Consider the following 20,230-nt stretch of genomic DNA (forward strand, 5'->3'; position numbering starts at 1 on the left):
TTGCGAAGTTCATGTAGTTCCTGAAAAGCCATTGAATCCCGTTAGCATGCGCTAAAGAGACCATTCGACCAGAGAAAAGCTCACTTATATTATGAAGGCTTATGGCCGTAATACCCGGAAACCCTGTAGCTCGATCTTTCGTCGGAAAATCACCTATAATCCAACACCCACTGCGACTTCAATGTCACTGAAGACTGACAGCAATGTCTCAAGCCCTAAACCCTAAGATGCCTTATGGGGAATAGTTAATCCGCCGCCGTATTTCGGCCTCCGAATCCTGCCGCAGCCCGTCTGTTCAAGGAAGAGAAGAATCAGGTCAGTAGCTGGGTGGCACAACACCGACTCGAGAAATTTCTTTGAATCGAACTCTCTTAGCCACCTCCATTCGCCGACTCACCATTCATCGTGCGAACCAAGTTTCATTGAGCACCCATTTTTGGCCAATGGAGTAGAAGAGGGTGACGCCAACCTTTCTTCCGTATCAATGAAGATTTCCTATCTTTGCTGTACTTGTCCTTCAATGTTAGAACTTCTAAAACAGTTTTCGGAGATCTACGCAAAATGGCAAATTCTTTCTCTCTGTCCTTAAACCTGGTTAAGCTAGACATTAACAGCAACCATCCGAACTCTACAGATTAGGTTCTCGGTGTCAAAGAAAGCTTCCATCCGTTTTATCGATTATTGATCGAAAAATGCCGGTTCCAAGGTACTAGAACCAAGCCCAAACCTTACTGGGAGCAGCGTCGTGGACGACGCCACATGACTACATCCATCCATACACTCATTTACTTACAATTATATACAGTTTCAATACAGAGGCAAGAGGACTGGGCCACGCATACGTCAAGCCTTTGTTGCTGCTGGGTCTTGTGCCACCATAGGGGTTCAATGTGAGTTTGAAGGCGTTTAATAACATGGACTGAATTTGAGCCTTTGTTACATTTGGTGATATTTCAGAGGCCGAGGGAGATGCAGTTGCTTCAGATCTGCAAGGACATATCCAACTACTTTCTCATCCATACATTGGTATCCGATTTCAAACTACCCCGCCTTACAGGAAAACGCAATTTGTAAAATGCAATGTCTGTTCATGGGAAGAACAAGTCCAATTGTTCGAAGCGGCGATTTCAAAGTCGCCGGGAAAAACCAGCCATATTGTCATTGCAGATACCGGCATTATAGGCGGTGATATCCTGGGCAGTAGTCCTGGTTAGCAAACCAACTACCCGCTCGTGACGTTTCTTGTGTTACCTTCTTTGAAGCCTATTAGTATTAACGCCGCTGCAGAATCTGACCCCGTTGTCTAGATCCCTCCAAACCTCCGAGAAAACCAGATACTACAGTCATTGACATCAACTGTATTGGAGTCACATACACTGCCACACTTGCGATGCTGTATTTCAGCCACCAATCGAAAATTGATACTCAAGACTGTTTTTTCTTAGCGGATATCTTGATCAGTGGGGGATGCCATTCTACTCTACTTCTAAATTTTCAATAACGGGGCTGATGCGCTCCCTCAGATATACAACGTGGATGTACTCAGTCCGTCTCAATACGGTAACTTCCGGGTATAATAACGAGCATCGACACAATATTTGGTATCAATGGGCTTCAATTTCGCTCTCGAAGAGGATGCATGTACTTCTATGTTGCGTATCACATCTGACAATAGTATCAATGGTCGGTCATTGGCGATACTTTGTAGGACCGATTGTGTAGCAGCGTATTTAGATCTAGATGACATCAATTTTTCTAAAGGTAGCCTTCTTTCTGGTTTGCAGAACTTGCGTTCCTCGTTCGAACGTACGGAGTACGTTTTCAGGTCTGCTAGTTTTTTTTTCGATACCCTCGACTGACGTCTTCCCCAGCATGCTGATACTGCCGCCGCTGCTTCCAGCACATCACAAGATGCATCTAAAAATAGGACGGCGAGTTTTCGACTTGTAAACAAAAAGTAACCAATCTAGACCGAGGCTCTTTTGCTGTTTCTGGCCCCAAACCGTACTCGGTAGCTGAGAAGTTTGATTGCTTATCAGCAGCCTGTCAACTTCTTGATATTATCCAACCAGTAATCAATGAACAATCCAAACCCTTCATTCGGCAGCCCATCTCCAGTACTCGCTTATTAGACACAGCCCGTCTGCGCATCATTGTTGTACAAACATCCTATGCATCGACAACCTCGATTGTGCATATGATACGTTAGTTCTTCACGTACCAAAATAGAGTTTGCGGGCTGGCTAGACCAAATCCAACTTACGCGCGTTTCCTTTTCCTTGGTAACAGCTCACCCTTCCTCTCACTAATCAAACGGCAACCCAGAGATGCGGGTCCTGGGCTGCGCGTCCACTGAGTGGCGTAGGGGGGAGGCGTGCGTACGCAAGGCACGTCTGAGGGAGTACCTGCATATCCGATAATGGCAAGTCAGAGAAGCGTTGATGTCCGTGTTAGGCCATTCCCTTGGTTAACTTGCAAGAAAATACAACTTAGTTTATTATTTTCAAATCAGAGGCCGGACCGGTCTCCAGAAGGGGCGCAGTGAACGCTTTTAGGAGCATGGACAGACGCAAGCCTGAACCGCGCATGGAACCAAACTAATCTCGAGATCGCGCTTAAACGTTGGCGCGGAGTAGTTGGTCAGATAATCGCCTAGCTCTTAATATTAGGGATGATATAGTATTTCGCCGCAAGACGCACGGGCCTCGCTGTGGGGTAAGAGCCTCCCTTCCCCCTCTCTGGGGTTCTTCTCCGCGGATATATCGCAAGACTAGAGGACTCCTCAGCTCAGAACTCTACGAAATGCGAGGGCTGGATGGGCTAGGCGGTTCGTGGCGCTCTCAAGACCTATACACGGTTAGAGCACGGTCTAAGAAGCCGCCCGGGGCGTGGAGATCTCGTGAAAGGTACACAAAGCCAAACCCATTGTTAGCGGTCGTCTGAACCGGAGGTCGGTTCATATCCAGCTCCGGTGGAAAGCTACTGAGAGGAATTTGGCAAGCCAAAAAGCCAGATACTTGACAAGACACCATCAGCTAAGGTCCGTGCACAAGCCCAAGCTTAGCACTGGCAGCTATTGTTCCGAAACGAGGGTTGGTTTAGGGGGCGCAAGATTCTTGTTAACATGGCCATTTCGCGCGAGCCCACAGGCTTGAGAAGATGGCTGGATGGCTGAAGCCTGAAACTTCAGCTTCTCCAATGCCGAGGATCTGCCAGTATTCCATATGACGGGAATGAACACAAAAAACAAGCCGAAAACAGGCTGAAGGCCTTGTCCCGTGGCACCCTTTGCGGGAGAAACAAGTGCTGGAGCTTTCGGTTCCGGGTTTTCACCGGAACAGAAGCGACTGGTCCGGCTATATCGCCTGCTTTGAGGGCATGGGGCCCATCTGATAAAGAGCAAAGACGGCAGGGCATGACCTGGTCTGTCATGGGGAGCTCAAACTTCCCGGATATTCTTCATTAGCGTGGCGGATGCCATGGAAAGCCCGCTCTTCACGCCAACCTTGACATGATCCAAGCAGGCATCGGCAAATAAGCAACCATCATTCGCCGGCGGGCATGCCCACCCACCCGCAATTTCGTATAGTAGTGTGGCATGGGGGTATTTTAGCAAGGCCGCCACTATCTTAGTGCTGTTGAGGGTGTCGGCAAGAGTTTCCAGGCGAATTCAGAGATGATTACTACTCCTGACATCAAGCAAAAAAGGCAATATCAAGGCGACAATATCAATCGAGCTCTTACGGCATGTTTGAGGGTACCATGGTACCAGGCGGTTCACCTCGTGTCCAGAGAAAGGAGCCATCCATGCTCTGTATTCGTCACAACATGCGGCATCTAGACTCGGATAAAACGGGACAAAACAGACAACATGCATCTTGAAACATGCCACGGCACGCAGAGCTAACCCAAGCTGAAGACGCTGACAGGTACTATGTGTCCATGCTTCTATCAATTGCTCGTAAAACAGAATAGGTTGGGACCAACCTAGGTATCCCGCCAACCTATGGGAAAAATCACGCAGCTTGAGACAGCCGACTGTCATGAGTGGAAGGGTCTGAAGCCGACTTAGCAACCTTGACCAGCTGATAGGTTGTTTATAGCACGGATAGCGAAACGCTGGAAGAAGCCTTTTGCTTTTTGTTTTTATTTTTTTTTTTAGATTTTCGTTTGATGCGCTGATCCCTCGTCAGCTGCCCCCAGCGTAGAGCAAACAAGAATGTAGGCCGCGTCAGATACCAGACCCAAGGGAATCCTCGCCAAATCACAAGTATGCCCAGGGGGGTGGGTGAGAAAAGACAAACGAGCCCTTGCGGCAGCATATCTGGGCGATCTCAGGCGGTCATAGCGAGAGACACGCCTCCCTCATCCTCGCAACGCAAACTAGTTAATGTTCCGTGCGCGGGTGGGATTGTCTGCCACCACCCTCAGACCAAGTTCCAGACCTGCTGGGGAAGTTCAGGCCCAGAGCTACAGGCGCCCGCGTCTACCCCTAGCCGGGGGTGCTAGTATGTGAAAACGCAGCTGTCCTTGAACGGGCACTTGGCGCATCGAGAGATCGTTGGGAGCTCAGGCCCGCCTGCCACGGGAACAGGCAGCTGCGTTCCACCTTCAGAGACAAGCCACACGCAGAGAACGGCCTGGCCCAGCCAGAGCCTGCGGGATGGCGGTGTAGAGAGACGGGCAGACTTGACTGCGCACGGGCTGTGCTGCTCCGGGACCTTGCACTGGACGCGGATGCCAGCCTGAAGCCTCTGAGAATCGGCGTCGAGCAACCTCACACAGGCGCTACGGTAGTTCACGACTCGGCACGCCGCTCCGCAAGACTACCTGGCGCCAGCGGGCTGGGCTGGGCTTGTCAGCCCGGCGTCCTGAGTTTTATGTATGTCTGCAGCGCGGACTGAGACACAGAGCAAAGCCATGCAGTCCAAAAATAGAAAAAGAAAGAGAGCCCGCGCGAAACATGCGTGAAGCCTATGGCCGTCCTCTTCTTCGTCTCTTCTGCATGAAGAAAATGGGCAAAACTGCAGACGCAACGGAGATCGGGTCTGTTACAGACCCGAGACGGCGGCGGAGACAGGTTCTCCGCCAGTGTTTTGCAGCAGAGCTTCGACACACGACACTTGCCTGGATTCGGCTGGAGGAAGAAAAGCCCAGAAAACACACTCCTCGCACCCGCACGCAACACGCCCCATTTGGCCGTGTAGTTTGGCTGAGTGGCCTCTCCAAGCAGATGGCGAATCGAGTTGTGCGAGAGTGCGGGAGTGAGCGAGTGACACGCCGCCTGCACGAGAGTTTCCGCGAGAAAGCTTGCGATCCGGGCCTTCGGGGGATTGCTGGCCGTTGATTTGCACGGCTCTCGTTACCAGGGAAGGGCATCTGTGGTTGATTCACCGGTTCCACGGGCCTTTGCTGCGTGTACGGGGGAGAAGACTAACTTATCAGCGGCGTTCCATGGTACAATCTGGACGTCCCCTGGAACCGCGAAATTCAAAATGGACGACTGTCTTGCGATCGCCCGGGAATTAAAGGCTCACCCAGAATAGATTGGGCCCGGGGAAAAGGACTTCATCTTCTACCCAGGCAGCCCAGCCAGGCAACAAAGCACCGGCGGTGAAACGGGCGTCATCGGCATCGTCATCCTTCCTGACCCATCTCTCCAAATTCCCTCCGCGTTACGCGTGCAAGCTGTGGCCAACAATTTCAAATAACTACCCGGGCGGGCAATTTCTGCGAGTCCAATCTCGTTGTGTCACACTTGGCCTTCAAGCCTTGCGCCGGGAGCAAGATATTGGCGTGTTCTTTTGCGTTCCGGCTCTGGGCAGCTTGGCGGGGTGAAGCAAGAGCAAAAGAGCATCGCCAGGAGAATAGTATACACGTCCAGCCGAAGAATAATACTGGTTGGCTGGAGCTAGAATTTCTGCTGTGCTGCTCTGCACGCCGGCGGCTTGGCGAGATCGTTGTATGCACTCCGTACAGGGGAAAAAAGAGGACGAATGACAAGAAAAGAAAAGAAATAAGGCTATCGAAATGGCTGCTGATCGAGAGAATGGAGGCCACATGGCGGTCCGCCGACGTCGGGGCGTGGCCGACGGAGCTATAGCCGCCCCAGACCATACTATTATTCTTGGTGGAGCAAGGAAGACGAGCAAGATTGAAAATGCGATACATCTACTTTTTTTGGTGTGATTTTAGCGCTCATCCACGAAGGTATGCAACAACAACAGCAACCCTGACCCCGCTGGAGAAGATTAAAAAGTAAAATATGTGTAAAAAAGCTGAAGTGTAAAGCTGTCAGTGCCAGATGGCGTCAAAAACAAAAAAAATAAAATAAAAATAAAACAATCGCAACTACTCTTCCTAACTAACCGGGCGCCCACCGCCCCAAAACCGGCAAACAAAAAGCCACATGGGGGAGAAAGGATGATGGATAAAAAAGGCTCAAGAGACGACACACGCTATAGCACGCCGAAAACCTGTGGGGCGGAGGGAGAGGAATAATCCCTCATCCAGACGGTCCCGAACTTGACAGCAAGAAGAGAAAAAAGACGGGATAGAGAAAGGGCAAGCCAGCCAGGCGCACACAGAAATCCAGTTTCAAACGAATTCTGTGGCCCATGGCCCACACACACACACACACACACATCGCCCGCCCGGTCCTGTCGACCCTCCTTCCAATTTCCCAGTCTATTTTCTGGTAGCAGCAATAGTAGTTTGAAGCCAGCCCCGACGTGACACAGACTTGCAAGCAGGCCAAAAATAAAAAGATTCTGAGGGGATAAAAAAACAAGAACTCCGTAGAGACGTATAATGTTTCCAAACTGAAAAAAAGCGCTCCTTGTGTGTTTGAAAACCTGTAAAGAGCCGAAAGGAGAGAGTATATGGAGTACGGAGTAAGTCCGGATCTCAACAAAAGCCCTGAGCTACATACACTGTGGCATTTGAGTGCAAAATAGTGGCGCCCCTTTTTTCCAGTATTTCGTCCAGGACCTAACAAGCAGCAAATTGGCCATCCTGTTATTGCTTGTGGTTTTTCTTGGCACATATTGACATCAGTCTTCAAAATCGATGGAATGGTCCAAAAAAGCTGATACACAGGAGGTAATTGCTGTATTGTAATGCAATATGCATCCATGATGGCCTAAAAGGAGCTTTCAGAGCATGTTTTATGTTTTCAGCCTCTCTGTAATCCGTCCGGCTCTTTCTGAAGCTGATGATAGTGGCCTTTCAATTGTTTCGGCAACGGACTCCCAGTAAGTCCTGCCTTGAAGTCCAGGAAGCAGCGGTTGATATTCCCCATAAAGTTCGGCAAAAATACACCTGTAGTTCCACATGTCACAAACTGTGTGTACTTTGGGCCTTTTGTTGAAGAAGCAACCCATCCAGAGAACTGATGACAGCAGGCGGCAGGCCGGATTCTGTTGCTAGAATGCGAGTTTCTGATGAAATTCCAAAATTACCAAAGAGCAAAAAAAAAGTATATTCCGTACGCAAATCCTGTGGGACACGGGGAGGGCTGGACAAGCTCCCCGGCGGCTTTCCAAAGGCCACTCGCTACATTGGAGGACTTGTTTTTGGGGGGTGGTTACCGTCAAACAACACTGGTGTAGTCCACGCTTTGCATCAACGTATGGTCTCCCACGACTTGTGCCAAGTTGCAGGCTGGTATGTGATATTTAGTTTTCAACGAATGTGTCAATCAGATAGCCCCCACATCTCTGGAGTGTGTTGTTGGCGTCGCCCATGCTTATGTCAGCATTTCAATTACGAGGTACGGAGTAACTATACTCCGTACCACCTGACTTATGCCAATCCAGTATTACAATCAAGTCAAGGACAAAATTTAAAAAGATGAAATGAAAGGATGTACTCGAGTAAGTTGGGTTAATGAAAAAGCGGCAAGAACTTAGAAGAATAAATTGTATATATCAGAAATAGAATGATGCATTGATGCTATAGTAAACTACCTACTAATGTGCCAAGACGCCTTACCAGAACACAAAACACTAACCCAAATCCAATAACGACTCAAGTGTCACCCCCGCCGGCACTACGGAGGATAGATGACGATGATGACGAGGACGATGGTGTATGTATGTAAATACGAGGAAAAGGGGGTGTGCAAAAAAGAAAGGAAAAAGAGAGAGAAAGAAAAAAAAGAAAAGAGTAACTAGCCCACGGGGACACCCGCAAGATCGCCCCATCCGATGCGCCGAAACTACGCCGTATAACAAGCAAGGCATGGGTTTTTTCCCCCCGGGAGTTAAGGCGTGTCGAAAAGCAAAAAAAAAAAAAAAAAGAAAAAAAAAGGTGAGCAAGGTTTAAGGCATGCATGTCGGAGGGTGGGAAAGATGCAGGACTTTTTTTTCTTTTTATTATCTTCTTCATCTACGAGAAGGCGACGTATCATAATCGGGATCGTCTTCGCTCAGCGACGAGCTGGGACGCGGCCGTTCGGACTCAGAGATGCGGCCCTGGTTGCGCAGCGCCGGCAGGTGTCGACGTCGGGCATTAATGAACCAATTGCTTATCTAGAAAACGCAAGTTAGGAACACGGGACCACTGGTTCTTTTTTTTATTGTTTGTTTTCTTACCTGACTGATCGTCAGTCCCGTACGAGTCATAAACATCTGTTTATCCTGCTCACTCGGATACGGATGATCAAGGTGCTCATAGAACCAGGCCCGCAGGATGTCCGTCGTTGGCTTGGGCAGGTTGCCGCGCCGCTTCTTGCTTTTAGCGTCGCCGGCGTCGTCGTACTTGGTGGATTTGGCGTCCATGTACGCTCCGGGATGGCTCGCCGGCTCGTAGTCCCCTCCACCGCCGCTGCCGTAGTGCCCAGGGTACGAGGCGTGGACGGGGCTGCTGTAGGCTGGGTAGCCGGCGACCGTGGTTGCCAGCGTGCTCGAACGGGAGGGCGTGTAGCCTACTCGCTCGGCATCGTACCCTCGTGCATAGTTCCTGGCATCATGCCGAGTGCTGGGTGACGAGAGGGGAGGAGCCACGGACTCATAGCTGCGCAGGGGGGGTAGATAATTGCTGGGATCGCTAGAGTCGAGTCCACGTGTGCGGGATGTCGGGGTCAAGGGTACTCTGTTGTCGTAGTAAGGGTTCTCCTGGGGCAGGTGGTGGGTGTGATATCGGGATTGTCCTTCGATATAGCTGCTGGGGCGAGAAGGCAGACGGTCAAAGTCTACATCTCGCGAGGTCGAGCCAGACGACTGACGGCTGACGGAGGCCCGTTTTGAGGCCATATCCTGGCGGGAGACGGGAGGTAGGCGGCCCCCGTGTTGGGAGCCTGAGTGCGGGTTGTATGAAGCGGAATCGATTTCGTCATGTAGATAGTCAGGGAGCAGCTAGACGGGCAGGAGCGTTAGTGATGAGAGAGAGCACCCGAGTAAGGGGTATATTCACCTCTCGAAAAGAGGGCAACTTTGGGGTATGCCCAGAGGCATGACCAGAGAACGACACTGCCATATTTCTTGATCGCTCAGCCGGCGAAGGTTGGCGGGGCATAAGGGAAGCTGCCAGAAGGACTGGCAGGAAAGGAGAGCAAGATATATATATACGGAACTATATCTCGGGACACACGAGCGGACCAGGAACCAGAGCAAGCGAGAGGCAAGAGGAAAGAAGTTAAAGAAGAAGAAGAGTGGTAAAGAGAAAGTATGCAAGAAGTTTAGAGAGAGAAAGAAAGGGTGAGTTTGTGTGTAAAGCAAGAACGAGCGAGCACGAGACGGACCGGAGGCGACGTTGACAATGACGACTTGGACGTTCCACCGGTCAGCGAGAAGATGGGCGCGGGAAGACAGTGGTAGCCATTCAACAGACGGGAGGTGACGGCGCACCAGCTCTCACTGACAAGGACGTCAACCAGGCCAGATCTAAACGCGAGAGAGTGTGGGCGGCCGTCTGGGGCGTGCCAAGGGGGGAGAGGAGCAGATCAGGGAAAGGCGAAGTCAAGCAACGGGGCAGCGGAAAGGGAAGAGAGGGCCAGGGAGCGAGAGGTATGGAGGGGAGCGAAGGGAGGGAAAGACATAGATCGGTCGAGGGGGTGCCGGGCATGTCGGAGGGCATATTTTTTAAACCGCGCCGGGCGGCGGGCGCATGGGCCACGGGCGTCTCGCCCTCAGCGGCGGGCGACGATCATGGAGGGAGTGGAGCGCGATGGGATAAGGTTGAGGGTGACAGGAGAGCGATCCGACGCTGGCTGCGGCGGATTACAGACAAGTGATGTGCGCGGTGGCGCTGCCATGCGGGCGTGAGACAGCCAGGCAGAGTGATGAGCTAAGTTGGGGAGCTGACTAGCTGGCCGCTAGGTTTACCGGTAAGTTCGACAGTGTGCGAGTTAGTTAGTTAGTTCACTAGCTGGGTGGTTTAGTTAGTCGCGAGGTCAGGATGGGTGGATGGGGATGGGCGTGCCTAGGAAGCTTGGGTTCGCGGCAACGGGCGAGCGTAGGTTGCGCCAGCGAGAGCGCCAGCCGAGGCCGCATTTGAGTTTAGCGATGCGCTGTTTCAAAACAGATCTGAACGCGGGCGGTGTCAGAGAGTGAGTAGTGTGTGGTTGTACTTACTCCGTAGCAGCGTGGATGGGCGGCGGAGAGATGAAGTCGCGACGGCGATGCGGGCTGGTCCAGTGACTCGCGTCCAGTGACCTGTGTCCAGTGACCTGGCCTTCTTCTGTCGCCGTCGCCTTCAACCTCCCTCCCTCCCCTCCTCCTCACCTCCTCCGACACCCCCCGGGGCGCCTCAAACCGTATCCTGACCACAACTTGAGACACCGCTCAAACAGCCTGCCTCTCCCCGTTGGAGACCCTGACAGCCCGCAGGAAACACCAGCCAAACACTCCCCCGGCGCGTATTTTCGCCAGACTCCAGCCTCCAGTCCGCGAGCCGCACCACCCTCCCCGTCGCGACGGCGCCCGTCCAGCCCCCGATACCAGCCGGGCCGTGGCCACAGCAGCTACCTAGCTAACACGGTGAATAGTAATACCGCCCTCGCTAGCTCGCGATGCGGCAGGCCACCCGCAGCTGCAGCCCTACCCCGACGGCTGCTGCTGCCACGCCGCGCCCCGGCCGTGCCCCCCTGCGCCCGCCAGCACCGCCAGTTTCACGCCGCCATATATTACCTCATCCTTGCTCAGCACACACCGCGCGCTCCGCCTTGAGCACACACGCCGACTCCGCCATAACGAACCCCCCTCTCATTTCGCCGCTTCAGCTTTCCTTTATGCAAACGGCCTGGATGTCGGCGTCATCCGCCCCCGCCTAGCTGCTTAGCGTGTTGTCTCTTGTTTGCCCGTCTCGGCTATTTGGCCCCGACGCGCGCCCCCGATCGTCGCCGTCGTGTGTCAGTCTTCTGTCTGCTCGCGCACGTTAACGCTCTCACTAAACACTCGCTAGTTGGCTAGCCAGCAAGCCGCAGTGGATCAGCCCACTGTCCTGCGATTACTTTTTTTTTAGGCCACGAGGAAGCCAAGTCCGCAACCGCTGTTAGATCGCGGTCGCATACAACCGCTGGAGTGCACCACTAAATGCCGGCTAGCTAACTAACTCACTAGCAGGGCTCCGCGGGAGGGATGATGGCTGTCAGATCCCAACTCACCACCGCCTAGTGTGTGTCGAACCCCAAACCGGTCTCCTTCACAACCGTCCGTCGAACTGAAACAACGTGGCCGGCTCCTAGCCTCTCTCTAACTAACTAACTAGCTACTACTACTACGACGGAGTCCTCTCTCTCTCTCTCTCTTTTCTCTCGTTCTCTCTCCGATTCTGCGGTGTCTCCACTTGACACTTTCTTTTTATATCCATCCATTATTATTTTTTTCCTCCACTTAGCGTGGGCCGCCGGGGTCTGGCTCCTTCGGCCGGAGCTTGAGACGCGGTGGTTTCTAGCATGCGACCCTTTTCCCAATTTGCCCGCGCGCCCCTCATGAATAAATATAATACGCAGCATAAATAATAAAATAACCCGGAGAAAGGGATGGCAAAAGAAAAAAAGGACGGAAGACAAAAAGGACGGGAAGAAGGAAACTACAATAAAAAGTCAAATTCTCGCCTCTTTAGCAAATCAAACGCAAAATGAAAAATAAAATAAAATCATTATTCTACCCCCGTCCCGTCAAGACCGCACCGAGACAGCCGGCGTAAGCTCGAGCTAAATAGGGCTGACGCGATGACATGCGTTGGAACGGCGCCGTGTTGCACCCCCCTGGCCTTGCTCCTGGTCTTATTTCCCGTATAACTTTTTAACGCCTAACTACACTACCTGGCTAGCTACTGTAATAATGCCTGGCGACCAACCGGGGGTGTTTCTCGCAAAGAAAAGACGACTTTCTACGACTATAACTCTCGCGCTCTGTTTTCTTATAACAAGGGTGTTCCCGTCCCGTCTGTCCAGCCAAGGAGTCCCTTATTTTCTATTTTTTTTTTGCTTTGGTCAATTGGTCCTCCGACCTTCCCGCAATTTACTTTCCCCTCCCCCTTTCCTCCCGTTGAGGAAGCTCGTTATTATTATTATTTGGAAGGTTGCGTCGGCCCTTTTTTTTCATTTGCTTGTTTCTAATCTTAGGAACCGCGTTTGGGTCCCCCTCCCAGCCCGTCAAAATAAATGCCCTCCGGCCGATACTCTGTGCAAGGGGAGGGGTAGTATGCCAGCACAGCAGCAACAACAACAACAGGAGGAGGGGAGGCCCATTATATATGCTTTCCGGTGTCTTATCATCATGCAAAACTGACAGCGTCTTTTTTTTTCTTTTCCTTTTTTTCCCAGGAAAGCAGCTGTCCCACGTCGCGCCCGCACCGCGCCCCTCCCATATGCAGCTCCTTCGACTCTGAACCGTGGGGTCGGGGCACCAGATGACCACTACAGACAGGGAAAAGCTTGCTCTTTTGTGGGCGCAGGGTGTGCTCGTGTGTGCGTGCATGGCTACGTGTGTGCGTGTATGTTTGACCACCACAATAAAATATTTGGGCTCCTCTCCAAAGTGGGACCACAGTGAAACTGTTCAGGTGGGAGGCGAAAAGTAATAAATTTCTTCGCCCTCTCTCGACCGGCAGAAGAACTGATGATACGGCCGTGTCGAAAGGACAAAAAAAGGACCTAAAAATTTCAGCATTTACTGATTCTGGCCACCAGTTCTAGTTCAGATAAACTCAACGCAAGTCTCCATCCACATCTTAGCGGCTCTTCCATCGGCAATTTCTATGAACAAGAAAACTAGATTTTTCTAGCCTGGGAGATAAGGAGAAAGGAAAAAAAAATCGTCAGTTTTCTCAAATATCCGCCTGCCGGGCCGCAAGGTCAGGCAAAATAGCATGTGTTCGTTCGTTCGGCCGCGATCCTCGTTCGTCCTCCTCGCGCGAACCTAGCGGAGCATGATTTTATTTTATTTGTTTTTTCCCTTAATAATAATCCCTCAAGCAAGCCTTTGCAAATCGCGGGCCGTCCCCTCCTAAACTTCAACTCTCGCGCGCGGTCTGTCTGGTCCCTTCCTGCGGCCGGGATGTTCGCCGCCGCGCGAAAAAAAAAAAGAGTCATGGTCGCTATCGTTTGATTGCCCCTTTTTAGCTCTGCTCTTTGCTTTTCTTTTCTTTGGCCTTTAGAGTGGCTCACATCTTCGCCAAGGTCTCGTATTCTTACCTTCTCGCTGCCGTTAGTTGCTTCGCCTCGATGCTTCTTGCTCAGTATCTACTACTACACTACAAGGAAATCCCGCTCAATAAGGGCTGTGTGTGGGTGGTCCGATCCTGCGGCGTTTGAGCGAGAACCTGTCGAAGCCAGAGAGCGAGGGACTCCCTACGGAACACTCTCTGCAGATCTAGCCACCATATCCCACATTTTTCCTTTTTTTTTATCGAATCATTTTTCATTGTTTCTCGGCGCCGGTGAAAAAACCCGGGTGCACCTGAGCAGATATCGTATCGGGTACTTCCCGATCATGCACGATAGGAAGTATATTGCCTTGTTTTTTTCCTCCCCCCTTCCACCACCTACTATCCCTGAAGTTCGATGTCATCTATACCCTGCTCCTCTTAGTTTCAAGTTCCGCAGCCGGACCAAGCGGTCGACTAGCCACAAGTACTTCTGTCAATCCTGCCAAGCCTGCACGATGGAATGATCCGTCCGCTTTACCCGTACAATCACAGTCCATAGCTCAGCCAAGGGTCTGGCGACAGAACTCACATGACGGACCCTCACACATCTGCCGCTTGCTGTAGCATTCCGTTGTTAAATTATTATTCGTTTACTCCGTACAGACTCTTCAGACGTGTTTGACTGTCGCATTCTTTACTTTCGGGTCAAAACTTGCCGAATGCTGATCAGAACATTGAAGGATTTGCTCGCCGACAAGCTGTGCTGTGCCAAAACAACTCCGCCACCTTCGGAGGGGGTCACGGCCCCATGATCTTCAGGGATCCATCCTATCTGTGCTTTTTTCCACCACGCATCCCACATATGTGCGAGTCTGCGTGAAGAGTATGAGCTGAACAAAACGCCCAGTGACGTATTAAACAGGAGTTGTCGACAGGCTGGGGTTTGGTTCCCCCTGAAGGAATGTTTGCGTTCCCGCCTCTCGGCGTCGGACCCCTTTGGCCGTGCAGGGTTCATGGCCTTGGAGCCTCTCGGCACTAGAAGGGTCATGCAAGACTCAAGATATGCATACATGCTAGAGAATCTTCAAGGAGACCACTTGTTGACCATGGTCATCTTGCTATCAATCCTTGACACGGCCCAGGGCAGTATCTGAGATCGCCGTTGCAGGCGACCATTTTGATGGACATATGATCTGCCACTAACGCAACCAGAGTCTGCAATTTCAGAACGGTTATCTGGTAGTACTCCATAATTATTGGTGAAACTTGTAAAGCAGAAAACTGAATTGATATGATTCACCAGGGCCTTGATAGGCTGCAACACACGGGCGGAGAAGGGACACGGACCTTCGCTTTCTGACAACAAATGCAAGTCTTGTCTCTCAATTCCTGGGCAACGAGCATATGATTGATCTCGAACCAGGCAAAAGCCGATTCGTCCTTGACTATATCTGGCAGAGACAAAGCTAGCCATTATTGCATCCAAGAGCGACGCTTGGAGGAAGACCCTCCCGCACTCTTACATCTGTTTTTTTGTCGCCTCATGACTCCCTACGGAGTACTTCGAAGCTTATCACTCCACCATCCTCCTATATCAATATCAATTAACCTCCTTTACGAGAAAGCCAATAGGAAGGATGCTGGCCAAGGGTCAGCCGAAACCGCCGAACATCGAGGCTCTGAGCTGGCAGAGTGAAGGATGCATCGCGCAGCCTCAGCTTTTACACGTCAGTCGTAACGTGCTATCCCTTCTTCCAATTGAACAATTAGTGCCCAACTAGTCGATGCGGAGCGCACCTGGAGGATCACGGAAGTATATATCATACTATTCATCCCGTGGGTTAGCGAGTGTTCACCCTATGTCTGGTCCAGAATCGAAGAGTATGGGGAACTTTTCGGACCTCAGCTTGGCCGCTCCGGTTAAGTAGTTCACTAACTAACTAGCATAGCGTCTAACTACTAGTTAGCTGCTGCACCACAGACGCCGATTCGCACCGTTGGACCCAGTATCGCGCTTGTCTATAGCGCTCCTTTCTTCCCGCCCACCTCAAGCGCGAACCCACACGGCCACTTCGGGCCCCATCTCGGTCGTCGTCAAACAGAATTATTATTTGTCGAAAGAAGCTCAGGCACGATGCACATTCCTCCTCGAAGCTTGGGCAAAGTTGAGTCGTAGTTCTATCCATATGAGCCACGTAATTTTCGACGCACGTGTCTCGCGGACTCCGTGCAGCCACGAGTTATTTTGACTTTGCAAAGAAACTTGGGGGAGGCGAAACCTGCGACCGAATATCATCGCTGAATCGAGCAAAGAAACCCGTGTGACATCGGACGAACATCAATACAATCATCCAATTCGCGGGCGCAAGACGCGTTTCATGTATACATGCTTCACAGTTCTAACCTATTTGTGTGAAAGGATTAGCTTCTCTTGAGATTTCTCACCGCGCTGCACCAACACATGGTGTTGGTACAGGCAGAGGTCCGAGAACGCGCATCTATTACGCAGGATTTCGTCGCAGGCTATTCTTCCCGCTTAATAAAACCCGTCTGGCATAGGGGTACAACGCAAGACGGGCTGGACTGGAGCTTGGGGATTTTTCATATCATGGGGTATCCTTGGCTGCAGACCTTCTGGGAGATTTCCAGAATATCGGAAAAAATAATAACGAACATGTTATTATTGATAATTTCCTCGCACAAATATAAAATTTTTATTGGGCCTGGGGCCCACTGCTGAAATGGTCCTTGACTGGGCAGAAAGCTCATGGGATCTGGCAAACGGCTCCGCAAACGGATTCCGGCGCGACAAGAAGGATCGTGTTTTGATTGTCGCCATGCGCTGCACGGACGTTTCATTCCAGTGGGCCGGATCACTTGCGGGATGCAGCTCTAATGCTTAGGAGCTAACTACTACTAGTTATTATTATTTTATTATCCTCAGTTTGGGGTGCTCCTTTGCTCCACCCCACCGTTCTTCTCGGCATGGAGTTACATCCCGCGCGATGCACTCCGTACCCAGGACGCATTAGTATACATCCCTATCTGCACTCTGCATGAATGTATGAAGAGTACCGTGCACAAGTCTCGTTCAATAATGGCTAGCGCTGTGCAGAACAGCCATTGCGCGGCCGATGACTATCTATAGCGTCTTTCCAAGAGGCAGGCTTCTGGTCAAACAAACTTTGACACCGTTTCATTGTTTTACCGGTTTTAGAATCAGGCCCATCTGCTCCGCGATGTCTCCATGGGCTTTTCAGTCGCAATCCACCACTACCACCGCCGCAGATGTTGCCGGAAAATTGGTAGGGGCTTATGCAGGTCTCCGCATTTTTGCCTAATCTAAGGGATTGCCGCGGGTTCATTTAGGCCATGTTGGCGGCCGCAGGAGCTCAGCCACTTCAAGGCAGCGACCGGGACCAGAATCGAGGCAAACCTTGCTCCTTTTGTGGGTTTTTGGTTCGCCGTTTCCCTTTTCTCCGGCGGCGATGCGCTTGGGAGAAGTTTCATGGAGTTCGTTGGTGGCCTCGTATTCGGCTTGGATTCTGGATATGCTCCGTAGTTGGAAATGAGAAGTCCGTCCGCCTCCACGTTGCTGGTGATGACAGGCGTTTGCCACGTTATGTCTGGCAGGGGTGTCCGAGGGACCTTGGCCGGCGATGGAGCTGGACGACAGCGCTAATTGAATTCTTGACTCCATCACAAAAAAAGGGATACTCCAGGCCGTGCAGATCCCAGTTCAAGCTCAATTGTAGCACGCCAGAGCTGGTGTGACGCTTCGCTCAAGCCTGCGGTGCGCCCGTTGTTGACAGGTCTTCCGCGAGACGGTCGAGAAGGCGATGTTGAGCAAGGAATGACGCGTGTTCATGTGACCCACTCACTCCCTTCGGGCCGAAACACGCGGAGGGGCATCAGACCTGTCGCAGGAGGCATCGCTACCACTCCACGGCGAATCCTCACGCCCCTTGCTGGGTGTTCAGCTCCTTGACGGCAACAATAATAGCAATAATAATGATCCAAAAACAACAGCCTTTGCGGGTTCGGATCCTCGCAGTTCCAGACTGTCCGTTGGTCCCAAGGGTGCAAGATCTTGTCGATCAATGTCTGACCCAGACACATATCCAAACGGCCGTTGAAACCACGATCGGGGACTACAGCTCCCCCACGCTTCTAATCAACGACTTCGATGTCACAGGTCGAACGACGTCGATCAGACAGATCTCTTGTCGGCTTGATCTTCCGAAGCCGGAAGAAATCATCGCCGCGCTCCGTGTCATACCCATCTTAGACTGTCACGATCCGCATGAGAAACTGATTCTTGCCAACGCATTCCAAGCGATTCTTGCCACTGGGCGCCGCGTTAGCATCTCAGACATCTGCACATCAACGAAGCTAGACGAGCAAACTGCCCTGCAACGCATAGCATCCATGCGAAATGCCGGCTTCTTGAAGCTAGATTCTGACGGCCATATTGCGGCCGCCGCTGGTCTGAGTACTACGCCAACCAAGCACCAAATTACCCTCAAGGGTCAAAAACTCTGGACTTGGTGCCCATTGGATATTATTGGCATCTTTGGCGCTCTCGATGCCTCCGGTTCCGGGACAGCATGTGTTCCAGGAACAAATGAGATGATCCAGCTCAGTTTCGAAGATGGGCGGGCTCGCGAAATTGACGGCGCCATGCTATTTCTTGTAAATACGTCTACTGCTGCCTCGCTGTGCAGTGATTGGTGTCCGAATATCGGTCTCTTTCCCTCCAAATCTGCCGGTGAATCTTGGATGCAGGAGAATGTCATCCAAGGTGATCTGATATCGGTAGCTAGCACTTTCAACGTAGCTCGGGAAGTTTGGCGTAGGATACTTCGAGGTTAAACAAACACCTACATTGTATATATTGTTAAGTAAGAGAGCAATCTCGACTCTGTAGCACCTTAGACCTGTTGATAGTTTAGATAGACAAATATATATGTATTATGTATAACTGTGTAGTGTTGATAGTTTGTGCCATCTATATCTAAAAAAGGTCACCTATAGTATGCATCTTGCCATTTACATTGCTAGCTTATCTTAACAATTTTACTTTAGTTTATAGAAACATGATAACATTACAAGCATATCGGATAAAGAATTCATCACCACACACATTCATAAACCAGGTCGTTAAATCAGAAAAGTTGAAAACATGACAGTCATGAACATAGAAGCCGAGAATTACAAGAATTCACATAACAAATAGCGGAGATTTCGGGATTTTAAACCACAATTCTAGTATCTTTGAGGTGGAGGTGGACCGCCATAGCCTCCCTGAGGCGGATAGCCTCCCTGCTGAGGAGGTTGACCATACCCGCCTTGTTGGGGATATTGAGGGTAGCCTTGCTGTTGGGGAGGACCGCCGCCATATTGACCCTGACCCTGACCTTGAGGAGGAGCACCATATTGTCCTTGAGGTGGAGGACCTCCGTATCCAGGCTGGGGAGGAGGGTTGGGGCGAGAACCACCCTTCTCATCTCTGGTATCATATGAGGAGTCGATAGCACCGAGGATCATTTTTGCCAACTGTGATAGATATTAGAAATCTGAGGAGGTGAAGGGGTAAGTAGATCATGTGCTTACCCAAAGGTCTGGTGTCAAGTCAACAGGTGGGTTTGCGCGAGACATCTCATCCTGTTCGACTTCGAAATCTATTTTTTTGATCAGCAAAAGGAAGACTTCATGATGAAGCAGGTACGGGGATACATACTTGAAGTACAGTCGACCAACTCCCCAATTCCAGGCTCTTCATCCAGCTTAGAAAGGAATTCCCGAGCTTTGAGATCATTTCCAACTTGAGCGAACTGGAAGGACACAGCACCGCGGCCATAGCGAGTGTTGTTTTGCAATTCAGAACTTGCGTACCGGATAGCATCAAACACAGCACCTTGCGGCTCTCCAGCGGGCTGTCCATCAGTGATGGTAATAATGAGAACTGGCTTCTTGAGCTGGCCAGCGCGGGCAGGTCCAACAACCAAAGGCTCCAGGACTTTGTTTCTCAAGCTAGTACCCATTGGGGTCAAACCCTTGAACTGGACGCGTTGAACAAGAGCTTCAACCTGCGCCTCGCTGCGAATGCCATCACCCTGCTCTGTAGAGTTCATGAAACGGACTTGGATGCCGTCGTCGTCGAACAAAGCCGCAGCGTAAGCAACACGAGAGAGAATAAGCTTAAGGTCCTTGATACGTTCTCCGTTCTCTTCAAATTGCATGGAGCCACTGTCATCGATGTACAAGATAACATCAAAGAGGGCCAGCTTGACAATATCTTGCCCAACCTCGCGGGGTACACGCCATGCGGTACAAAGCTGGTCAATCTGGGTAGTTATTCTGCCCACGATCTGGTCAAGAGCGGGTGAATTGGGCGGATACATGTTTTGTAACCCTTTCTCATTGATCGTAGCTAGGAGCGACTGCTTATAGGCGGCAAGCATTTGCGGGCTGGGTGCCTGGGAAGCTTGAGGTGGTGGACCGCCATATTGGGGTGCATTGGGGTATGGGGGGTTGTGCTGCGGATAGCCTTGACCTCCCTGAGGAGGATAACCTTGCGCCTGCGGTGGGTAGCCGGGACCGCCTTGCGGCGGATACTGGCCCTGGGGAGGTT

The 20,230-nt window shown here is 51.3% G+C and overlaps 3 protein-coding genes across 3 annotated transcripts; 1 reads left to right on the forward strand and 2 right to left on the reverse strand.

Annotated features, from left to right (window-relative positions):
• Positions 1 to 8,384: 8,384 nt before the first annotated feature.
• On the reverse strand, positions 8,385 to 9,477 carry CUP9 (homeodomain super; the record flags this gene model as incomplete). Its single annotated transcript, XM_049249480.1, has 3 exons — positions 8,385 to 8,531; positions 8,595 to 9,356; positions 9,415 to 9,477. 3 exons carry the CDS (start codon positions 9,475 to 9,477, stop codon positions 8,385 to 8,387), a joined length of 972 nt encoding a protein of 323 aa, XP_049111674.1.
• Positions 9,478 to 17,607: 8,130 nt separating this feature from the next.
• LOZ57_000376 (uncharacterized protein) lies at positions 17,608 to 18,468 on the forward strand (the record flags this gene model as incomplete). The annotated part of the gene is made up of 1 exon (XM_049249481.1): positions 17,608 to 18,468. The coding sequence occupies one exon, from the start codon at positions 17,608 to 17,610 to the stop codon at positions 18,466 to 18,468; it is 861 nt and encodes a 286-aa protein (XP_049111675.1).
• A 393-nt stretch (positions 18,469 to 18,861) lies between these two features.
• On the reverse strand, positions 18,862 to 20,060 carry LOZ57_000377 (uncharacterized protein; the record flags this gene model as incomplete). The annotated part of the gene is made up of 3 exons (XM_049249482.1): positions 18,862 to 19,152; positions 19,210 to 19,277; positions 19,337 to 20,060. The coding sequence occupies 3 exons, from the start codon at positions 20,058 to 20,060 to the stop codon at positions 18,862 to 18,864; spliced, it is 1,083 nt and encodes a 360-aa protein (XP_049111676.1).
• Positions 20,061 to 20,230: the final 170 nt, after the last annotated feature.

The sequence above is a fragment of the Ophidiomyces ophidiicola genome (assembly GCF_022830035.1).
Source record: "Ophidiomyces ophidiicola strain CBS 122913 chromosome Unknown scaffold_1, whole genome shotgun sequence".
Classification (NCBI taxonomy): Eukaryota; Fungi; Ascomycota; class Eurotiomycetes; order Onygenales; family Onygenaceae; genus Ophidiomyces; species Ophidiomyces ophidiicola.